General features: G+C 40.5%; 1 protein-coding gene across 7 annotated transcripts in view; it reads left to right on the top strand.

Moving 5' to 3' along the window:
- The window catches only part of cep126 (centrosomal protein 126), a 333,901-nt gene that overhangs the window by 18,921 nt on the left and 292,805 nt on the right, over nt 1–22,175 (top strand). For all 7 annotated transcript variants that reach the window (XR_007262252.1, XR_007262251.1, XM_048597775.1 and 4 more), the window contains exons 4-5: nt 6,562–6,673; nt 7,720–7,924. Coding sequence is in view for 5 of the 7 variants with exons in the window: in XM_048597775.1 (XP_048453732.1) it covers nt 6,562–6,673; nt 7,720–7,924 (317 nt within the window). In the remaining 2 variants the exon portion in view is untranslated. The remainder of the gene's footprint in view (nt 1–6,561; nt 6,674–7,719; nt 7,925–22,175) is intronic.

Below are 22,175 nucleotides of genomic sequence, written 5' to 3'. Positions count from 1 at the left end.
AATGCAGTCTGACCAGAGCATTATACAGCCTCAGCAGTACATCCCTGTTCTCATATTATAGCTGTCTTGAAAAGAATGCCAACATTGCATTTGTCTTCCTAACTGCCAACTGAACCTGCAAGTTAACCTTAGAATCCTGAACTAAAACTCTAAGTCCCTCTGTGCTTCAGAATTCTGAAGCCTTTCCCCATTTAGTAAACAGTCTAGGCCTCTTCTTCCCACGTATAACCTCACATTTTTCCACATTGTTTTCCAACTGCCATTTCTTTGCCCACTCTCCTAGCCTAACCAAGTCCTTCTGGGGCTTCCCTGCTTCCTCAACACTACCTGTCACTCCAGAAAATAATAAGAGCCACATAGGACTATAGAACAAGAATTCTATCTGCAGCATATAGAAACTAAAATTACATCACCTAGACATCATTTGGGCAGCAATGATACTAGAGTTATAGAGTCATATGGCATGGAAACAGACACTTCGGTCCAACTCGTCCATGCCAACCAAAGTTTCCCAAACTAAACTAGTCCCATTTGCCTGTATTTGGTCCATATCCCTCTAAACATTTTCTATTCATGTACCTATCCAAATGTCTTTTAAATGATGTCACTGTGCCCACTTCCACCACTTCCTTTGGCAGTTCATTCCACATACTAACCACCCACTGTGTGAAACAATTGCCCCTCAAATCCCTTTAAAATCTTTCTTCTCTCACCTTAAAAGTATGCCCTGTCATTTTGAACTCACCCATCCGAGGGAAAAGACTTTTGCTATTCACCTTGTTTATGCCCCTCATGATTTTATAAATGACTATCAGGTCATCCCTCAATTTCCTACACTCCAGTGGAAAAAGCCCCAGCCTACCCAGCCTCTCCTTATAACTCAGACTCTCCACTGAGATGAGATGATCAAAATCTGCAAATTCAAGAGAGATGGAGGGAGGAACAAAAGCTAAAAACAGCTAATTTTTATAGATATGAAGAGGAAGAATCAGTGACAAGTTTCCACAAGAGAAACACTGGGAGTGATATTTTGTGTTTGTAATCATGTAATGGTTCTCAAACAGAAGGAGGCTCTGTAAGATCAAACCAGCTGGTCCCATTCTTCAGTCCTTTCCCTGTATCCCTGCAATTTTGTTACTCAAGTGTGAATCCAATTCCCCTTTAAAAGCCATGATTCAATCTACTGCCACCATACACCAAAGGCAGTGAATTCCTAATCCTAAACGCTTGCTATGTAAGTAAGTTTGTTCCTATATTAGGGTAATTATCTGCCACCATCCCCTCCCCTTGTCTGGGTCTAAGAACCTACTTGATATACAGTGGTTGAGGAAAATCGCTAGAGGCTCATGCCTTAAGAAGAGGCTCATGCCTTAAACAAGATGTAGTTTATTGCAAGAGAGCAATAAGTTACAAGTTGCATTCATTGTGTAGACATGGTTATTCAGATCATTGGGAGACCACAAAGTATAAATCTTCAGACAAGATTCTGAGATGTTCTCCCTTTCCCACCCAAGTCCTTGTCTTCAGATTAGGAGCAAGTTAATGCAGTCTCCAACAATAAACCTTTTGAACCTTATACAACACTCTAGTCCTCCGCCCTTCCACTATTGGAACAGCCTTTCTCTATTTACTTTGCCTAGATCACTAATAATTTTGAACAATTCTATCAATCTCTCCATCTTGTGAAGAGAATAGAACTCCAGCTTCTCCAATCTATGCTAAATTGAAGACCCTTATTTCTGGATCGTTCCAGTAAATCTCATACTTTTTATTCTTTCGTGGGATGTGAGCATTTCTGTCAAACCCAGCATTGATTCTCTCATCCCTGATGGCTCTTGAGAAGGTTGTGGTGAGCTGTCATCTTGAATTGCTCCAGTCCACCTGGTAACATTGTCATCAAGAGTTGGGTTCTAGAATCTTGACCCAATAGCAATGGGAAAATGGTGACATAGTTACAAGTCAACATGTTGCATGTGGGTCTCTGGCCTTTACATCTTTCTTAAAGTGTAGTATTCTGATTTGGACACAGTATCCAAATGATGGTCAAACCAGTGGTTTATAAAGATTCATCATGACTTCCTTGTTTACTTACTCTATGCCTCTATTTATAGAATCCAGTATCTTAACCTGCCTTGCCACCTTTCAGGATTTAAATGAGAAATGATAAAAACTGTTCTGTTCAGTAATTGCATTAGCACCCTTTTTAACTTGTATGTTCATTTTTAGTTTGTGTGAGAATAAAGAGCCAATTGTAGTCATTTTAGGATATTTTCTGATGAGCTTCTTCAGAGATGTTACTACACACCTCTGGAGCAGGTGGGACTTGAACCTGGGTCTCCTAGCTTAAAGGTATGGAGGTTACCACTGCACCATGAGAACCTTGCTGGATCATTTTAATCCAAAAAACATAATTACCAGCAGGTGGAGCCATGTAACAAATTGGTATCTGCAGTCATGGTGCATGGAGTTTAAAAATTGGAGGAAGATGTGTGGAGCAGTGGGTGGCATTCCTGCTTCTGAGCCAGAAGCTCCTGGTTTAAGTCCCACCCCAGGATGTGATGGTCAAATATGGAGTGTTAATAATGCAGCAAGAATGGTGAGTATCACCCTGCAAATCCTTCCAACACTTGCCTACTGCAGTAAAATCAGGAGAGATTCCAGGTGACCATGTGATGAAATAGATGTTAGAGCCTCTATCATCACTATCCATAGCTCTCCAGACTACAACGTGCATGTAAAAGCACATGTTGCCATAGCAACTTGCATTCAAAGTGAACTATTCCAGGCAGCCACCAAATAGAAATCAGAGTCCTGTGATTTGGTTTGCATCTTCCACAAGAATTGAAATCCTAATCTCACATGCCTCTTTTTCCATGTTTGTTCAACTGCCTATTTTATCCCATTCAGAACTTTTACAATGGCCTCTGCTTTAATCATTAGCTCATAAATTTTATCTTCAGTTTCCTGTCTTTAATATTATGTCTTTTTATTTAGATTTCTTAGTGTGTAAATAATCTGTTTCTAGTCTTTCTGTTTCGGCCCTCTATAATTTTAAAAGTCTCTGCCAAACACTTGAAGGGAATAGATAAGATAGAAGCAGGGAGGTTGATTCCACTGGTACTGATACTAGAACTAGGGGGCATATCCTCAAAATAAGGGGGAGCAGATTTAGGACTGAATTGTGGAGGAACTTCTTCACACAAAGGGTTGTGGTTCTGTGGAATTCTCTGCCCAGTGAAGCAGTCGAGGCTACCTCATTGAATGTTTTTAAGGCAAAAGTAGATTTTTGAACAGTAATGGAATTAAGGATTACGATGAGCAGACGGGTAAGTAGAGCTGAGTCCACGAAAATATCGGCCATGATCTTACTGAATGGCAGAACAGGCTCAATGGGCTAGATGGCTCTGATTTCTTAGGTTCTTAAACCACTCCTTTATCCTTTTGGAGTTCTAGAAGAATTAAGTTTAAGTCTTTCTTTGTGTTTGTATTTGCTCAAACCAGACAGTATTGTAGTGAATTTTTGCTGGACCCTAGCTGTGCCTCACATCCATCCTACACATCAGAACTCATAATTGCACGCATAATTTTCCAAAAGCAGTCTTATGAAAGTTTCAGATAGATTCACCATTATTTTTCAACTTTTATTTGCTATACCCTTTCCATAAAGCTCAATATTCTATCGTCTTTCTTTATGTTCATACTCATAAGTTGCTACATTTAAGGTTTTCTGAAATTGTACTTAAAATATCTTTCTGCTCATTTATGCCACCATATTTTTCTTAATAAAGTACAATTTTTTTTAAGCAAAAGTTTTTTTCACTATTCTTTCATGGGATGTAGGTGGTGCAGGCAAGGCCAGCATTTGTTACAAACCTTTAATTGCCCAAAGTGCTAGTGAGCAATGTTCTTGAACTGTTGTAGTCCATCTAATGTAAGTAATCCTCCAGTGGTGTTAGAAAGGGGGTTTTATTTCCAAATGTTCATTGCTCCTGTCACTTTTTTGTCCACTTTGTGGCAATCAAGACTTAGGTAATGCCTCTGAGGTAGTCAAGCATATACTGGAACATTATCAAAAAATGTTTGGCAATCTTATATCCAGTTCTGAGGAACGGTCACCGGACCTGAAATGTTAACTCTGATTTTGTCTTCACAGATGCTGCCAGACCTGCTGAGCTTTTCCAGCAATTTCTGTTTTTGTCCCTGATTTACAGCATGTGCAGTTCTTTTGGATTTTAATCTTATATTCCCATCCAGCTTCCATTTGGTTTGTAGAAATAACTTACAATGCTATATACTTTGGCAACAGCTCATCCTCTGTCCAAATCATTGATGTACATGATAAACAGAAGCTATCCTAGAACTCAATGGGATGGACTGTGGGGCCTCTTCAGTATTGTACGACTCTACGACAATGCAGTGTGACACTGTTGCTTATTTCTAATCACGTTTTGAAATTGTTCATAATTCACTTTTTTCTTTCTTCCTAATTAGTTTTTAAACCATTTTTTTATCCACTCGTATTCTATTCCCCTTAAATTTCTTCAGCAGTCTGCTGGATGATATTGCTAGGTGGTATCTTCAATTAAGCCTTCTAAAAGTCCACGTCCACTGCATTTGCCCTGTACATCAAGTCAGCCACCTCCTCAGAGTTCTCTGAGAGTTTTTCGAGCATAATGTTCCTTTATGAATCCTTTCTGAGGGAAAAAGAAGTACGTAATTTTCATAGAAACTGAAAACTCTAATGTGCAAAAATTTAAGTTTTAACGTTAGGAAAGTACATTTTTAAAATATGCTATCAAACTAATCAGTGGAGCTATTTTGCATTGGTTAATATATTTTATTAAGATTATTATTTGAAGACTTTTGCCTATCCTAAAAGCATGGGCTTACAATTAAAAATGAACAAAAAGCAAGCTGAAGGCACATCCTATTTCCAGCACAGAATCTCCCAGAATGCAAATAAAAAGTGTTTCTCACCCAGACTCTAACAATTTAAATTTTTGACATTGAAAATAGGAACAAATGAAATTTTAAGATTATTACTCAAGCAAAATTAATTTGTATGTTCTTGAACAATGGTATGTTTCCGTTAAAAAGGGCAAATCATTATATAGTACTGATTGTACACTTGTTGTTGCACAGCACTGCTGATTTAACCATAAAATACTCTGTAAACTCAAGTGTTTTATTCCCATGAGAAAAAGAAAATGCATGATTTATTTCCTCACCCCAATTAAATCATTGTTTTCAATAAATATGTTTAATTTTGAAACCATACAAAACACCTGTAGTTTTCACCTTGTTTTGTGATTACAAAATGTAAAGATTTCAATTTTATGAATCCTACAAGGCAGACAGGTAGAGAGAGACACATAGAAGCCAATCATAGCATCAAATTTATTATTTGCTAAGAATCTCATAGAAATTTCTTTACTCAGAGAGTGGTCAGGGCGTGGAATGCATTGCTGGAGAGGGTAGTGGAGTCGGCCTCATTAGGGGCATTTAAGCGGCTATTAGATTGGCATGTGAATGATAGTATAAGGTAGGGGTGGGGGTTAGATAGACCTTAGGATTAGGGTAAAAGTTCGGCACAACATCATGGGCCGAAGGGCCTGTACTGTGCTGTACTGTTCTATATTCTATGTTCTAAATTACAAACCGATGCTTGCCAGATCTGGGAGTGCCCCCAGTGCCTCACCTTACCAATGTTGCCTGTATGTGCCTTGCCCTTTCCTCCTTGCTGATGATAATTTGAGTCCGTTCCACTGCTATGGAACCCAGGTGACTCTTCCACAGTGATATGAATGACAGTGTACCCTCCACGTGCAGCAGAAGCTCCAGAAGTCCAATTCAGTATTTCCAACACCAAGAATCACTGCTATAGAAATCCAGATAGTCCCCTCTGCTACAAAGCTGTTGAATCAAGTCAGAAGTCAGTTGAAGGTGACGTAAATTCACCTGATAAATGAGCAGTGCTTCAAAAGCTTGTGATTTCAAATAAAGCTGTTGGACTATAACCTGGTGTCATGTGACTTCGGACTTTGTCCACCCCAGTCCAACAGTGGCACCTCCACTCACAGCTACCTCCAGGAACTCCACAGTTCAGGATTGCGCACTCTGCTGCCAAAGTACAGCATTGTCTCTAATATAGCCAGGCCCAGCTGTCACATCAGAAGTTTTAAACATCAAATATTGAACTCCAACTGGCATTTCTTACATACTGTCTTCCTTAGATTCTAGTGTTAATAGTATTGAGAGAAAAATGCAATTCATTTAGTTAATAGAATATATGCTTAAACTAAAGCCAAGAGTTTACCATTTTCACAAAACAATTGGTACAGTTTGGAATTCAATCCTCAAATCAGTAAAAATCCAAGAATTCTATTTAATAAAAATGGTATTTCATTTGTTCAGTCACTTTAAATCAATGAACCTGACACCCTTTTAGCAAGTAGCACATCCTCATATTTACCATGAGCATGCCTGTAATTCTATTTATAAAGATAGAAATATATTTATAAATTTACGTTAAATGGTTCAATTCTTTTTTGATTTGTTCAGGTCATAGAAAACGGGCCATTCGATTAGAGGAAGCTCTTGAACAGGTTCAAGGTTCATCTTGTGGGTCAGCATCCTCATCATATGTTATTGCAAAGTCCACAGTTAACAAACGGTAAGATGATGAGCGTTCCTTATCAAATAGAATGCATCTTCCAAGTTCTAAAACATCAAAATGCATAAATTGTATGAATGCCAATGCAAGAAAGTAATTTAATATAAGATCAAATTAAGAAGCAATTTTATTATTAGTTTTCCCGACAGTCTGTCAATATGTACCAGAGTCCCATCCAATGCTTTTAATGAGTTTAATGAGTTTGCTTTAGTGGTAAAAAATAAATTGGTGAATATGTGGTTTATAATGGAAATGAAGATTATAAGGACAAATTTGAAGATTTATTTATATTCCTTTCGTCTCTGAAGCTTAATGGCCTCTCTCCGGTTTTCAGTTTTTAAGTATAGTTTAAAATTAGTGTTTCTCCATTAAATTTTCAGGTGTTGTGTAAGTAGAATCACAATTACTCCACAGAAGTAGACTATTTGGTGAAAATGTCTCTGCAAACGGATTTTTCCTTTAGGAGCCAGCTACTCTAATCCCAAAAATTTACTCTTTAATTTCCCTTTTTATCGAAGTGCGTTTTTTTAAAGATAGAATTAGCTACATGTTACATGTAGTTTCTATCTACTTCACAAGTGGAAACAATCTTTCCTTTTGCTGATTGAATCTTTTAAAGTACTTTTGCTACGTTATAGAATAATTTCTGTTATTGCTGTACTACACATCTACAATCCTAGTCAGTTTCTCATTGATCAGTACATGAGGCCATGTGTTATCTTCAATTGAAGCAGCTTTAAAGAGTGCGGTATAATTTCATCAGACTGCATAAATAAAAGTTAAGTCCACATTTTGAAGTTACATTTTCTGGTCCCACATATATCATTTGTTTTGATAAGTTAGGAATGTGTTACCACAAAATTTAGTGTTTTTTTATTGTTTGTATCCATTTCTACTAAAGTTTTGTCTAGAATGTATATCGAATACATTTGTCTTATAAGTTTAACTAAAACTAAAACTGTAATGTTGTGAATAAGGCAGGTCCTTCACACAATAAAAAAAATTCACTGATGATTGTACATTATTTTTTGGAATTGTATTCTCAGGACGACTGATTTGCTTCTGAATTTATCAACTCATGAGATTAGAAATGGTTCCCGCTATCAGAAACAGCTTTCAGAAGCTAAGGCTTATGCCAAGCTTATGCAAGAGAGGAGTGGGGCAAATCTGCAAAACAGCCGATTATACTTCCAGCAGGAGTTGGAAGAGACACAACGCCTCCTGGGGGAGCAGCAACTGAATAGTTTACAGGTAGTGTAAAAGTTACAGCAACCTTTCTCACGTTTTTTAGTGAGTGTTCTTACATGCATACATCAGGAATTCTAAAATCAGCATCTTCCAGAATAAATGCTATTTTATACAAATATAAGATAATGAAACTTCTGTTTGATATACATTTTATTAGTTTTTTTATGTTTATTTGTTTACAATATAAAGAGTATTTAGATATGAACAATAATTAGAGATTGTAAATGTATATAACTTAATATCAAAAACAAGGTATCTGTGGACTCTTCCATATATAACAACAAGGGGTCAAAGAAAAGAAGAGACTAAGTCATGGGTATGGAAAGAACACAGTCAAATGCCTGTAACAATCAGCAAAAAAATTATACTGTTGTAGAGATTATGGGGACTTTATTCACAATGGTAAAAAGACAGAGGTCTTCACAAAGAGGTATAAGAATAACCAGAAACTTGGAAGAATAGTTACATCCAGGGTTCTCCCTAAGTTTCTTACAGGCTGTGTGGGTCTTCAAGGTCCATGCACAGCTTAGACTTTCACAACTGGATGACAATGCAAGAATCAATGTGCCAATGAGGATTGCCGGGTGTAGAAACTTGGAGCAGCTGCAAGCACAGTCGCAAAGCTTGGACAGAATGTTGGTTGTAGAAACTTTACCCTGTAAATGTTTGCAATAACATTTTAATCATAAATGTTGCATCCTAATCATCCTCTGTCTCTGTCTGGTCCTCTCTCTCTGTCCAATTCCACATCTGAGTTGGTTCCCAGTTTCCACCTGCCTGACGTCACCTGCCCCTCAATTGAAGGGTGACATCTACTCGAGGTTACAAGATTCTGTCATAGGCAGACTGATTGTCAACCTGACAGATCTTTGGGGATGTGATTTCCCATTGGGCAGGATTTGCTTTTGTTTCTTTCTTCTCTGTGGTCACTCTGCCTTATCATTATGGCATTGCAACCCAAAGCATGGCACAGTTTGATGGACAAGTTGTTGCATTGATGAATTGGAACAAATTCCTCCAGTCATTAACATCAATGCTGCCACACTTTAGTTTGAAATTCAGAGTGTCTTTGAAGTCTTTTTCCTGCAACATTAGCCATTTAAGATTTGAGAGAACAGGACATGGCAAGTGAGGCAATTTGGCCACATTGACCAGCCCTTTAAAGTTGATTTTGCAAAGTCTTGCCTAAATGCTTGTGGGCTATGCTTTAGAAAGGACAGTCACCTCTCTTTGACAGTGATCCTGATGTGGATGTGGCAGGGGCATCTGATTGAATTTTGTTTGTACTTTTCTGTGCCAGTGACACAGTCAAGGCCTCTTTGCAGCCAGTCACAACAACTGCTTTGTGCACTGGGACTTCAATTGACTTCTGGAAATCTTTGTTATCAAACATTGGCTACAGCAGGCTATGGAAAGCTGAGCTAGTGCAGCTGATACATTGTTGGATCTCCCTATTAATGGTGACCTCTTGGGAGATTGTTGAAGTACAGGCAAGGTTCAACATATTCCATAATGTGGGAGGTAGAATATTTGGCTGACCAGATAAGGGTTGAAAAATGAGTTGAGATATATAAGCATCTTCTGTATATTCTGGCTTTTAAAGAGATAAATAACATTCATTAAATGTGTACTTAAATATAAGTATACATTTGATAATAACCCTGGAGCTTTGCTGCCTGAATCAAAGCTGATTACAGAATCTTTAACTGACTTTAACCCCCCACCATGCATCGATTTGGCTGCCCCACGAATCAGATATGCACTGTTCTGCAAAGTTCTGTCTGCAAAGCAACTCTGCCTCCTGGGGTTTCAGTGCAGGCAGCCTATATTGCAGCAAACCTTATATGTGGTTCTTCTTATGGTCTTTAGACACATGCTACTGCCATTGGGTTTCTAGCTTCTTTACAGAATTACAGAAGTTATATGATGTAGAGGGGGCTGTTGACCCATTAAGCCTTCACTGGTTCTCCAAATGAATACAATTACTTTGTGCAATTCTCCTGCCATTTCTACATACCCCTGCACATTGTTTCGATTCAAATAGTCATCCAGGGCTGTTTTGACTACCTCAATTGAAGTTGCCTCCACTACACTTCCAGGCAGTGCATTTCAGATCCTAACCACTTATTACGTGAAAGAAAATTCACATACCAAATTTGCTACCTTTATTAATCCTTTTAAATTTCTGCCTTTTCATTCTCGGATCTTTTACAAGCAGGTACAGTTTCTCCCTATCCACTCTATCCAGACCTCTCATGATTATGGAAACTGTTATCAGAGTTTCCCTTAGCCTTCTCCTATCTAAGGAGAGCAGTCCAAACCTCTCCAATCTACCTTCATAACAGAAGGTTGTTATCCCTAGAACCACTCTTATAAATCTCTTCTGCCCACTCTCCCGATGCTCATTGCTCATATTCTCCAATCATACACAGCATTTGTTAGATTTAGGGGTTCAGGACCAAAGTTACCGAACATAGGCAGTCAGCCATTTGTAAGGAACTTTCAGGTAGTTTATTAAATTTGTCAAGAAGCAGCAGTTTAGATGTGGGATATTAGTTAACTAGACAGAAAAGTACACAAGTGGTAATAGATTGAAGTGACAGGGACAGCATCTTTGCCTTCAGCTGAAAGGCTTATTGGGTCTCCTTCCTCTGCTCCTGGTCCATCTTCCGTCAGACAGAGGCAACTGTCTGGAAAACATAGCCCCCTTACGAGAATGACCTTGCAACTCTGACTCTTTGTTAATAAACCCTATTATGGGGTTTAGCAATCTAGGCTGTGTCAATCACTTATTTGAATCTTTTTTATATAACAAGCAGGAACCAGCTACTCATGACATCGGAATAACCATTGCCCCTCCACCTCCACTGAAAAGTCCATTTTAATTTTTTCTTGTGACAAAAACTTTTATTTTCTTAAACACTACATTGGTAATAGGGCACATGTGGCGCCAGCTAAATCTTTGATGTTAGTCCAATGGAACATAGTGATCTCAGTGATCCCAATCCCAACCTTCTTGTGACCTTTATCATACTTTCAGTTTGTCTTTGTTTAAGAAATTTTTTACATTTGGGAAGGGAAGTGACTACCGTGACAAGGTTTCATGCTATGCAGGAAATATTTGAAAAATTAAGTTTTAAAAGAGACCCCAATTTCCAACAAATTATGAGGAGGTTTTTTTGTCTAAAATGTGTAGTTATTATATATTGTAAAGAAACCTACTCCGTTCTGAGATAACTAGGTGTGGAGCTGGATGAACACAGCAGGCCAGGCAGCATCAGAGGAGCAGGAAAGCTGACATTTCAGGTCTGGACCCTTCTTCAGAAATGGGGGAGGGGAAGGGGGCTCTGAAATAAATAGAGAGAGGGGAAGGTGATGATAGAAGGTGGATAGTAGAGCAGATAGGTGGAGGCAAGACAGACAGGTCAAGAAGGCGGGATGAGAGGTGCTGGTCTTGGGATGAGGTTGGGGGTGGGGAGATTTTGAAGCTTGTGAAGTCCACATTCAGACCATTGGGCTGCAGGGTTCCCAGGCGGAATATGAGGTGCTGTTCCTCCAGCCTTCGAGTGGCATCATTGTGGCACTGGAGGAGGCCCAGGATGGACATGTCGTCCAAGGAGTGGGAGGGGGAGTTGAAGTGGTTCGCGACTGGGAGGTGTTGTCGTTTGTCACGAACCGAGCATAGGCGCTCCACAAAGCAGTCTCCAAGCCTCCGCTTGATTTCCCGATGTAGAGGAGGCCACATCGGGAACAGCGGATACAATAGACCACATTAGGGATGTGCAGGTGAACATCTGTTTAATGTGGAAGGTTTTCTTGGGGCCTGGATGGAGGTGAGGGCGTAGGTGTTGGGGTAGGTGTAGCACCTCCTGCAGTTGCAGGGAAAGGTGCCAGGGGGTGGTGGGGCTGGTGGGGAGTGTGGAGCGGACGAGGGAGTCGCGGAGAGAGCAGTCCCTACAAAAGGCAGATAAGGATGGGGAGGGAACTATATCCTTGGTAATGGGGTCAGATTGCAGGTGGCGGAAGTGGCGGAGAATGATGCACTGAATGGACATATTGAGTGCAGTCTGATAAGATGGTTCCCAAAAGCGACATGACTTCTGCTGTGGATTCACCTGTAGCCAAAACAGACCAATCAGATTGTGATTGATTCTTAAGATAACACAGTGTCATTGAGTAATTCAAGGATTCCACCTCTGTTCATTAAAACCTCAAAAAGGTGTGAGGACTTAAAGCTGCTGTAGTGTGAAACAGGAGATAAGAAGAGGAACATCAAAAGGAATTTCAGCACAATTGACTTTGCGTTGTGGAGCAATAAAACATCTGCAGCTATTTTGTTTGATTATGGTAAAAGCCGGTTGGGGACAGGCAAACTATCTGAACATGATGAAAGAGACATATTGAAACAGAACTGCTTGTAACAGGGAGGCAAAGGGAGGCACCCAGAACAATCCAACTGAGGAACTGTTGTAATGAACTAGGCTATCAAAAGCCAGAACCTGCAGTGTTATAAAAGTGGAACATAGGAAGCTTCCGAGACAACAAGGTGCAAGGCTGGATGAACACAGCAGGCCAAGCAGCATCATAGGAGCAGAAAGGCTGACATTTCGGGCCTAGACCCTTCATCAGAAAAGGGGGAGGGGAAGGGGGTTCTGAAATAAATAGGGAGAGAGTGGGAGGCGGATAGAAGATGGATAGAGGAGAGGGTAGGTGGAGAGGAAACAAACAGGTCGAAGAGGTGGGGATGGAGCCAGTAAAGGTGAGTGTAGGTGGGGAGTTAGGGAGGGGATAGGTCAGTCCGGGGAGGACGGACAGGTCAAGGGGGCGGGATGAGGTTGGTCGGTAGGAGATGGAGGTGCGGCTTGAGGTGGGAGGAGAGGATAGGTGGGAGGAAGAACAGGTTAGGGAGGCGGGACAAGCTGGACTGGTTTTGGGATGCGGTAGGGGGAGGGGAGATTTTGAAACTTGTGAAATCCACATTGATACCATTGGGCTGCAGGGTTCCCAAGCGGAATATGAGTTGCTGTTCCTGCAACCTTCGGGTAGCATCGTTGTGGCACTGCAGGAGGCCCAGGATGGACATGTCGTCTGAGGAATGGGAGGGGGAGTTGAAATGGTTCGCGACTGGGAGGTGCAGTTGTTTATTGCAAACCGAGCGTAGGTGTTCTTCAAAGCGGTCCCCAAGCCTCCGCTTGGTTTCCCCAATGTAGAGGAGGCCACACCGGGTACAGCGGATGCAGTAAAGCTTCACTCACTTTCAGAACCTGTTCTTATTCGATCACCTTTAGGAGCCATCTCCTACCATTCAATTGCAGAAATGGTTGTAAATGCTGAACCTGACTTCAGATCTTGTTTACTTCACTTCAGAAAGATCATTTTCAAGAAATCCAGGCCTGCAAAAAATTAGAGGCTGATCTTATTTTCATCTATATATCTAACTTGTAGCCTTCCTTCATTTAAATATTTTTGTATTTATTTTTAGCCAGTAACTTGCCACTTGAACCTAAGTCACTTTCAGCAATAGCTGTATAATAAACTAACTTCTTATTTTGTCTGAAACACAAAGTAGTGCTGCTGGTTATTTTTAAATTGAAACACTCAAATGTAAAAGGTAACTGCTAAGGTGCTTGTACAAATTCTTAGTTTACAGACCACTCTGAGGAAAAGTCTGGTATGTGGTTGTGACAGCACAAATTATTTGAACTCTAGAACTAATATATAATATATATATATTAGTTGTGTATATGTGTGTGTACACACACATTACAGGAGAGTTCAACAAATAAGTGTGCTCCAGGGATTCAAAACACACAACAGACACCACCAACACTAACAGAGACACAACCTGCTGGTCACATCTAGCTTTACATCTTGGTTCTCCAATGATATGTACACTATTTGCACGTTTTCTTAAAATGATATTGCAACATCCAGCATCCCAAAGTCTTCAAACAACATGATTCACACCACACGATGTCAAGAATTTGTTGAACACACTGGATTTAACAAAGCCTACGGGTCCTGAAAACAGCCCAATTGTAACATTGAAGGTTTTCTCAAAATAAGTAGTTCTCCTCTAGCTCAGCTACAAGACTCACATCTTCTTGAAAAAGTGAAAAATTGCCCCAAAAAACCCATTTAAGAAAAGCAAAACTAATCCAATTAGTTCCCATCCCATCAAACTATTCTCCACTGCTCGAAAGAATCATTGTCAGATGATAGTTACTAATAATCTACTTATCAAGACTCAATTTGGATTCTTCCAGGAACGCTCAGCTCCAGACCTCATTACTTTTTGTGCATTGAAGAAAAGGGTTTCATTGCAGACCTAAGATGAGACTAGCCTTGCCATCAAGCCAGTAAGTGACAGGGTCTGTTCTATGCAACATGGTAAAAGTGTACTTAAAGAATCATAGTTTGATTAGGATATGTCAAAAGGGATTTCAGGTTGGAACTAGCAGTGTAGATAAGGGAAACTAGTAGGAGTAGTGTAGTTGGATTTTCAAATAGCATACAAAACATTATCCTAAAGAGGTTATTGCACAAAATCAGTGCTTATGGGATTGACGGAAAAGAATAGGAATAAATGGGTCATTTTGAGGTTGACAGGTTGTAGCTGGGATCAGTCTGTGGATCTCAGTTATTTGAATCAGCTTCTAATATCCTTCCAAGTGGTGAATTCCTGACCTTAAAAACTCATTGGGTTAAAAAAAGACTCCCGATATCCTAAATATCTTAAATCTGTGCCATCTGGCTTCTGAATTTACTGTCAATTGAAACTGTTTCTTCCCCATCTCCCCTAACAAACCCCTGATGATGTTGAATGAGGGGAGTTGGACCATCACCTGATTGAAAGACCTGTGAAGCAATGGTTAAATTGTTTTACTTTTACAGTGGATCTGTGGAACACATTCCACTGAAGTCACATCATTTATTGAGAGAGAGTTTATTTCACGCTGTCATTTCCAGCACTTGACTTGTAAAAAGTAACATTTTACCCTTGACAGGATAGACTACAGTTCCAACACAAAAGCTATGAGAAATGTGAAGACAACACTCAAAATTTAAATTTAACACTAACATCTTTGCTTGGTTGGTAGAAATACTGATTAAAAATACAATGCACCCACTACAACACATCCCTGTTCTTTTGCAGTCTTAGTGCCCAAAGATATAGTTATCAATGAGTTGTCCAGCAGTATCTGTGGCAGGAAAGTGCAACACATAGAACGGGGCAATACTTTAGGATTGCCAGGGAATAGGGATATTGCAGGTCTCTGTCATGTATAGTACATGATTCTCTGGGCAATGTTCTTTCCCTTTAAAAATCCTACCACGAGTGGATACTGCAGCCCCTCCCTCACAGGTTGAGTCATTTATCCCCACCCCCACCCCACCAACTCCAACCCCAACCCCATTCAGAGTGTGACCACAACCATTTTCTTCACCAGTACACATGTTCAAATTTTCAACACGATGGAAGGTGACAATGAGGCCTCTTCAGCCAATGGCTTGCAGCCTCTGCCTGAGCCATGCTATACTGTATCCACCTCCCCGACACAATTGTCACCCCCCCACACTGCCCCAGCCTTCAGCCCCCACTCCCAAAGACTAAATTGTTATGTCTCCTTCCCATGGCAATAGCCGCCCTTGTCCTTACTCCCTGTCCAACCCGCTTGCCCTTTAGTTTTTGTTGACAGACCTGACAAATTGTGGCCCATCCCCTTGAGATGGGGAGAAGTGCCCAGAGCCTTGGCCGACAGGGGAACATGCAATTCCACTGTAGATTTACCATCCCCAGGACTGGCTGCTGTTCAGCCGCAGAACGGACCATGACACACTCCCCAAACAGCAGGGGCTGCTGGCATGTGGAGGAGACATTAAGTATTGACATAGCACACTGCTGTACAGCAAAAGGTACATCCCCTCACTGAGGACAACTGATCAGCAAAGCAAGCTGCCTGGTTGTTTGAATGTGCTAACTGGCACAATGAGGCAGTGCATGGATGCTGTGCACATCCAGGGAGGTGCAAAGTGAGCAAACACTAAGAGAGCGAGCAAAGAGCCCTGAGATTTTTTTTTCTTTATTCATTCATGGGATGAGGGCGTCACTGGCTAGGCAGCATTTATTTCCCATCCCTAATTGCCCAGAGGGCAGTTCAGAGTCAACCACTTTGCTGTGGGTTTGGAGTCACACATAGGCCAGACCAGGTAAGGATGGCAGTTTCCTTCCCTAAAGGGCATTAGTGAACCAGCTGGGTTTTTCCAACAATCGACAATGGATTCATGGTCATCATTAGACTGTTAATTCCAGATATTTTATTGAATTCAAATTCCACCATCTGCCATGGAAGGATTCGAACCCAGGTCCCCAGAACATTATCTGGGTCTCTGGATTAACAGTCCAGTAATAATATCACTAGACCATCACTAGACCTGGAGGCTGGAAGAATACAGCAGGCCAGGCAGTATCTGGAGGAAAGGAGCAGTCATCATTTCAGTCTTCAGTCCTGAAGAAGGGTAATACCTGAAACGTTGACTGCTCCTTTCCTCCAGATGCTGCCTGGCCTGTTGTGTTCTTCCAGCCTCATGTTTGTCTACCTTGGATTCCAGCATCTGCAGTTTTTTTTGTCTCTAGCCCTGAGATTCTACTTGGATCTCAGTTTGTCAGCTGGTTGCCTGACCATGCCCACAAAGTCTCCTTGTACAAGCATTTCAGATTAGTTTCTGATGCACCCTGCAATGCATGTAAGTTCTTCCAGAGCGCAATGCTAGGGTATATTGGAGAGGTGACATGATGATCAAGAACAGTTGGCAAATGCTGGATGACAGTGTCCATGGATGAGAAGTATGTGTAGCTGGCACCTGTGCTCATGTCTTGGGCTGCAGTTGGTTGCAATCACCATAGCAGCCATTCTGAGCAAACAGCAAGCTCAATTCACTGGGCACTCTCTCTGGTTTCCATATCAAATTTTCTTAACGTCTAACTTGTTGGGCAAGTTTGTTCAGATAGACACCTGAAAATTAATGAGATGAGTTGGGACATCAGCAATGTGTTTTGTTAAGCAGTAATCCATCTTTATTCGCAACTTGCTATTGCCTCGCAAGAAACTCACCACACCACTTGCGAAAAGTTTAAAAGATGGAGCAAGTTGCTCCCAGTATCGAGATGGGCCTCATCGGATTCCTCACCTAATCCTGCCACACATTTCACCATAGCCCACATCACTCAGACCTCTATAAGATTCCAGTGCATACGTTTAAAATCTCTTTCAGCAATCTTCAATGTGGCTGATACACGGTCTATATCAGTCCTTCATTTCTGACACACTCAAATACTTAATTATAATAGAAATAAAACAATTCAGATCAGTTTCTGACTCTTCACAAACTATTGTTTGGACAATTGAATGCAGTAGTCCATCAAACTTGTCTGTTTATTTACGGGCATTTCAAAGGGTATCAGAGATAACAAGGTGTAGAGCTGGATGAACACAGCAGGCCAAGCAGCATCAGAGAAGCAGGAAGGCTGACGTTTCGGGCCTAGACCCTTCTGTTGCTCCATTACAGTATTCCTGCATCCCACCCAGATCCATTTCCGTTTTCAGGTCTCATTGTCAGCTCAAAGCCAATTTTTAATAGTGAATATTCTTTATTTCCCAATTTGTAAATGATAACAAATGAAGGGTCTAGGCCCGAAACGTCAGCCTTCCTGCTCCTCTGATGCTGCTTGGCCTGCTGTGTTCATCCAGCTCTACACCTTGTTATCTCAGATTCTCCAGCATCTGCAGTTCCTACTATCTCTAAATCAAAGGTTATCAGTGTCAGCTTGTATTCTCTCTCGCAGCATACAAAACATACAACTATTTCCGATAAGCGATTTGTAATATTTAAAAACATATCAGTCCCTTCATATCCCAGATGATGGACAGAATTAAATGCCGACTGAGGAAACAGGAAAAGTTTTTTTTCCTGAGTGATGCTGTATAGTCAATAATACATGGTGCAGTTTCTTCATGCAAGTGCATATTTGCAGTTTAATATTTTAGTTTTGTAGAAGTTGGCATATTGAAGTCTTTAGCAATTCTATCTGGAACAGCTGCTGTTGAGCTATTAGTACTTAGGAAACTTTCTAACCTTTTACGTTTTAAGATTTTTCATGATTATTCGACAGCTACAGGTGAGACTCAAAAACTGTCTTTTTTAAAATATTGAAATTTAAAAGCATTAAAATAAAGGGCTCATTCAGGCTATCATCCCATTTTCAAGACTCAACAGGCAATATCTCTACCAGCTTACGTTGGATCCCATTACTGACTGAGGAAGAGAGAATTATCAGTGCAAACTGTTGCTCCATTACAGTATTACTGCATCCCACCCAGATCCATTTCCATTGTCAGGTCTCATTGTCAGCTCAAAGCCAATTTTTAATAGCGAATATTCTTTATTTCCCAATTTGTAAATGATAACAAATGAAATACCTGCATAAGCACCTGTGTTGCATAAAAATAAAGATTAAAAAGTAAAGCTGCAATAATTCCAGCAGACCATATGGCTGATCTCTCATGAGAGAGAATGGTGACTGGTGGTGGTTTACCCTGACGTCACCACACCTCAGGCAAGGAGTAAGGTTGAGAAGGTCGGACCTTCATGGTAATACCTCAGCTGGTACTAGAATTGAATCCATGCTGTTGGTATCACTCTGTATCACCAGCCAGCCATCGAGCCAACAGAGCTAACTTACTGTTTCTCTGCGAGTGTACCCACCGTCCAAGACTCACTCTCCTCACTAGCTCTAACATCATTCCTCACTCACTTTCACCATCCCAGTTGCCATGCCCTCTGAGCTCCCTACTCACTCACTTGGGACATCTCACCTTTATCAAAGTGACAGTTGTGCCACTCACTTTCATCTCTGTTAATATCTGCCTCTCTCATTCCAAGAGAAAAGCACCCCACAGCAGAGCAGAAAGAGTCAGGATTGGTGGTCAGCTGCTTGATATTCTGTTTGTCATCCCTAATGTGGAGAGAATCGTGACTCACTGACCATGTCAAAGCCCCATGACTGGTATCGGAAGCTATCTTTAAATTACTTTTTGGGGACCTCCTGACTGAAGGCTGTCTCCCTTGATGTGACTGAGGACTGATGACAACTATGACAAGCTTCCTGGCTTTGTGTTTGCACTAAACAACACAGCAATACAGCTGTGGTCTAAGCCTGGGTATCTCTGGCTGAGGGGGTAAACACAGAAAGACAAGGTGAGGCAATGTAAGGGAGAGATGTCATGAGCATTCAGGTAGGCTCAAAGCGAGTGAGTTCAATGATACCAAGCAAACAGGCCAGAGATGCAGCTGGGTGTATGTCCCAGAGAGCACAGTGTCCTTGCTGCAGTGTTACAATGATGGTTGTTGGTGCAGCCTGAACTACAGCACTGAAGTGCAGTTCCATCCTGTAAATGGATCTGAGACGTGCCATGTAGATTCATAGAGGCTGGCACATGTCAAATGCCACATCTGCAGAATGTGTGCATGTGGCTGGTGCCCAAGAAGCATGCCCTGAGATGTCAATGGCCAATGTCAAACACAGAGGTAGTCATTTGGAGCAAGTGGTGAGCTGAAGTTGCCAGGTAACCCCCACCCTCCCCTCCCCACCGTCTTCAATGTTGAGAATTCTTAATGTCTAGCTTGTTCAGTGCACTTGTCAAGATAAGAAGCTGAATATTAATGAGCAATTTGTTCTGTTAATAAGGAGTTAACAAGCTATAATCCCCCATAGCTGGCAACTCACTTCTGCCTCATGAGAAGCTCACCTCACCATTTGGCAAATGTAGCAAGTTGTTTCTGATATTGAGGAAGGGTCACTGGACCCAAAATGTTAACTCTGATTTCTCGCCACAGATGCTGCCAGACCTGCTGAGCTTTTCCAGCAATTTCTGTTTTTGTTTCTGATTTACAGCATCCACAGTTCTTTCAGATTTTATGAAAGGTTTTAACTGTGTTTAATATTATTACACATTCTTGAATGTGTATATAATGTAGCCAGCCATAAAGAAGTCCCTTAGCCATGTTTTACGCTGTGTCATAAAGATTCTCCAATGGAAACACTCGAGTTGTTCCATCAGTTTGGAGCGTCACTTTATATCCAACAGGATAACACATGTTCCTGAATCTTTAAGAATGGACAAATATTTCCACAAATGCAAATCAACTCATGATAATGCTTACAAAATGCAACAAAATTTCATATTTATGTCGGGATAACCTTATTGTTGTGAATACAGCATTGAAAAAGCTCCATTTATGTAACATTCATGGGCATAGTTCTGTGTACTCCCTACAATGCCATACTGTATATTTTAATGCCTTTTGCAGCTTGGCTGCATGTGTTTTCTTGTTTGAGTATAAGAACACCTAATCAAAATCAATGTACCTACTTGCACAGGCCTGTCATAATCCCATCTTTTTAAACATCAGGCTTCATGATAGGAGCCAGTAGGTATAGTAAACTTTGGATAAATATCTATTTCTAGACAGCTGATCCTAATCTAACCTGCATGACAGAGTGTCAGGCAACTCTTTCTTGGATAGTGCCCTCTGTTTACAGTACATCTGCAGACAATTGCCTTTTGTCTGTTTCATTTATTATGACTAGTCAAGGTCATACTTTCTTTTTGGCAAAATTGTTTTTTTTTTCTGTAGTATTTATGATCTCATCGTTAAGTGTTCGGAAAATAAGAAATTCTAAGAATATCAAAAGGGGTGTGTGCTTTAGCTGCTTCTCTAAATTTGCCCTGTTTTGTTTTGAGGGGAGAAACTGAGATAAGAAGAAACACTGATACATAATATGATTTGAAGCAAGAGCCTTGTTTTTAGTAATCGATCAAAATGCTCGAGGGTGAGGTGTGCTTTATAAAAACATTTATAAATGGCATATTTCTCAAGTTGTATTTTAAAATGAATATGTGCTTGTGTATTATACTGCAACTTAATCCATTTATTCACAGTTCATTCTGAAGTGAACTCTTCTCCTTCAGCACAAATTTGTTTTTTCCTGTTGTGCATAATCCAAGAATTATATTAATTTGAAGACTGTTGTGCCTATTTGCATGAAATACTACACCTGACCTGGAAAAAGTGATCTAAAAGTTATAGAAATTTTCTCAAAAATTATATATGTCATCTTTAAATTGAACTGTTATAAGAACCATTTTGTATCATGAACTTGGCACAGAATTCATGCGTTAATTGACAAATTTTTTTTGTATTCATTCAGCATTTATTGCCCATCCCCAAGTCCCCTTGAAAAGGTGGTGATCAGCTGTCCTCATGAATTGCTGTAGTGCATGTGCTGTAGGTGCACCCACAGTGCAGTCAGGGCAGGAGTTCCAGAATTTTGATCCAGTGACAGTGAAGGGACGGCAATACATTTCCCTGTTAGGAAGTTAGTCGCCAGGTACCTGCTCTGCCTTCAGTATTGCAAATTCATGACATCTACCTTGTTCAGCGCATTTGGTAAGATAGGAAACTGAATATTAATGAGGTGCATTGAACCATTAATAAGGCATTTAACAAACTGTCATTTCCCTTAATTTGCAACTTGCTGCTGCCGAATGAGAAACTTGCTATTCAAATGTGCCTTGGAAGAGAACTTGCAGGTGTTAGCATTCCCATGTATTTACAGGCTTTGTCCTAGGTTGTAGAAGTTGCAAGTTTGGAAGGTGCTGTCCACAGAGCCTTGGGTGAGTTGTTGCAATGCAGTGCTAGATTGATAAATTGCTCAAGGGTATTCATGGTAAACAAAGAACTCAGAGTTAATGCTGAAGCAAACAATAGAGTATGGGTCCCACTGTTAAAGTTGTGAAGAATGGTGATTTTAACAGAAAATACTTTTATGTGTTGACTACTTGCATGTATAAAGCACCCAGCATGTCCTTTGGATGTCCTAAAGTCCTTTACAAGACTGAATTGCCAAAGGGCTGTGAATGTTACAAAGATAGATGCATTTGCCAATTTGTAAACATGAAGTTTACTATAAATAGTAAATTAATTAATAATCTTATTAATGTTTGGTGCTGTATGTTGAGGGATGCTGTTGGCTAAGTCATTAGAGATTCCATCCATTTCTTCAATCTTTTTGGCCATCTGGGCATATGGAATCTTGCTTTAATATAAGATCGGAAAGACAACGTCTCTTCCAATCTGTCACTGCTTCAGTGCTGTACTAAAGTAGCATCCAAGGTAACAAGATGTAGAG

Source organism: Rhincodon typus, chromosome 6 (genome assembly GCF_021869965.1).
Source record: "Rhincodon typus isolate 14 chromosome 6, sRhiTyp1.1, whole genome shotgun sequence".
NCBI lineage: Eukaryota > Metazoa > Chordata > Chondrichthyes > Orectolobiformes > Rhincodontidae > Rhincodon > Rhincodon typus.
This window is presented reverse-complemented; position numbering and strand designations above follow the sequence as displayed.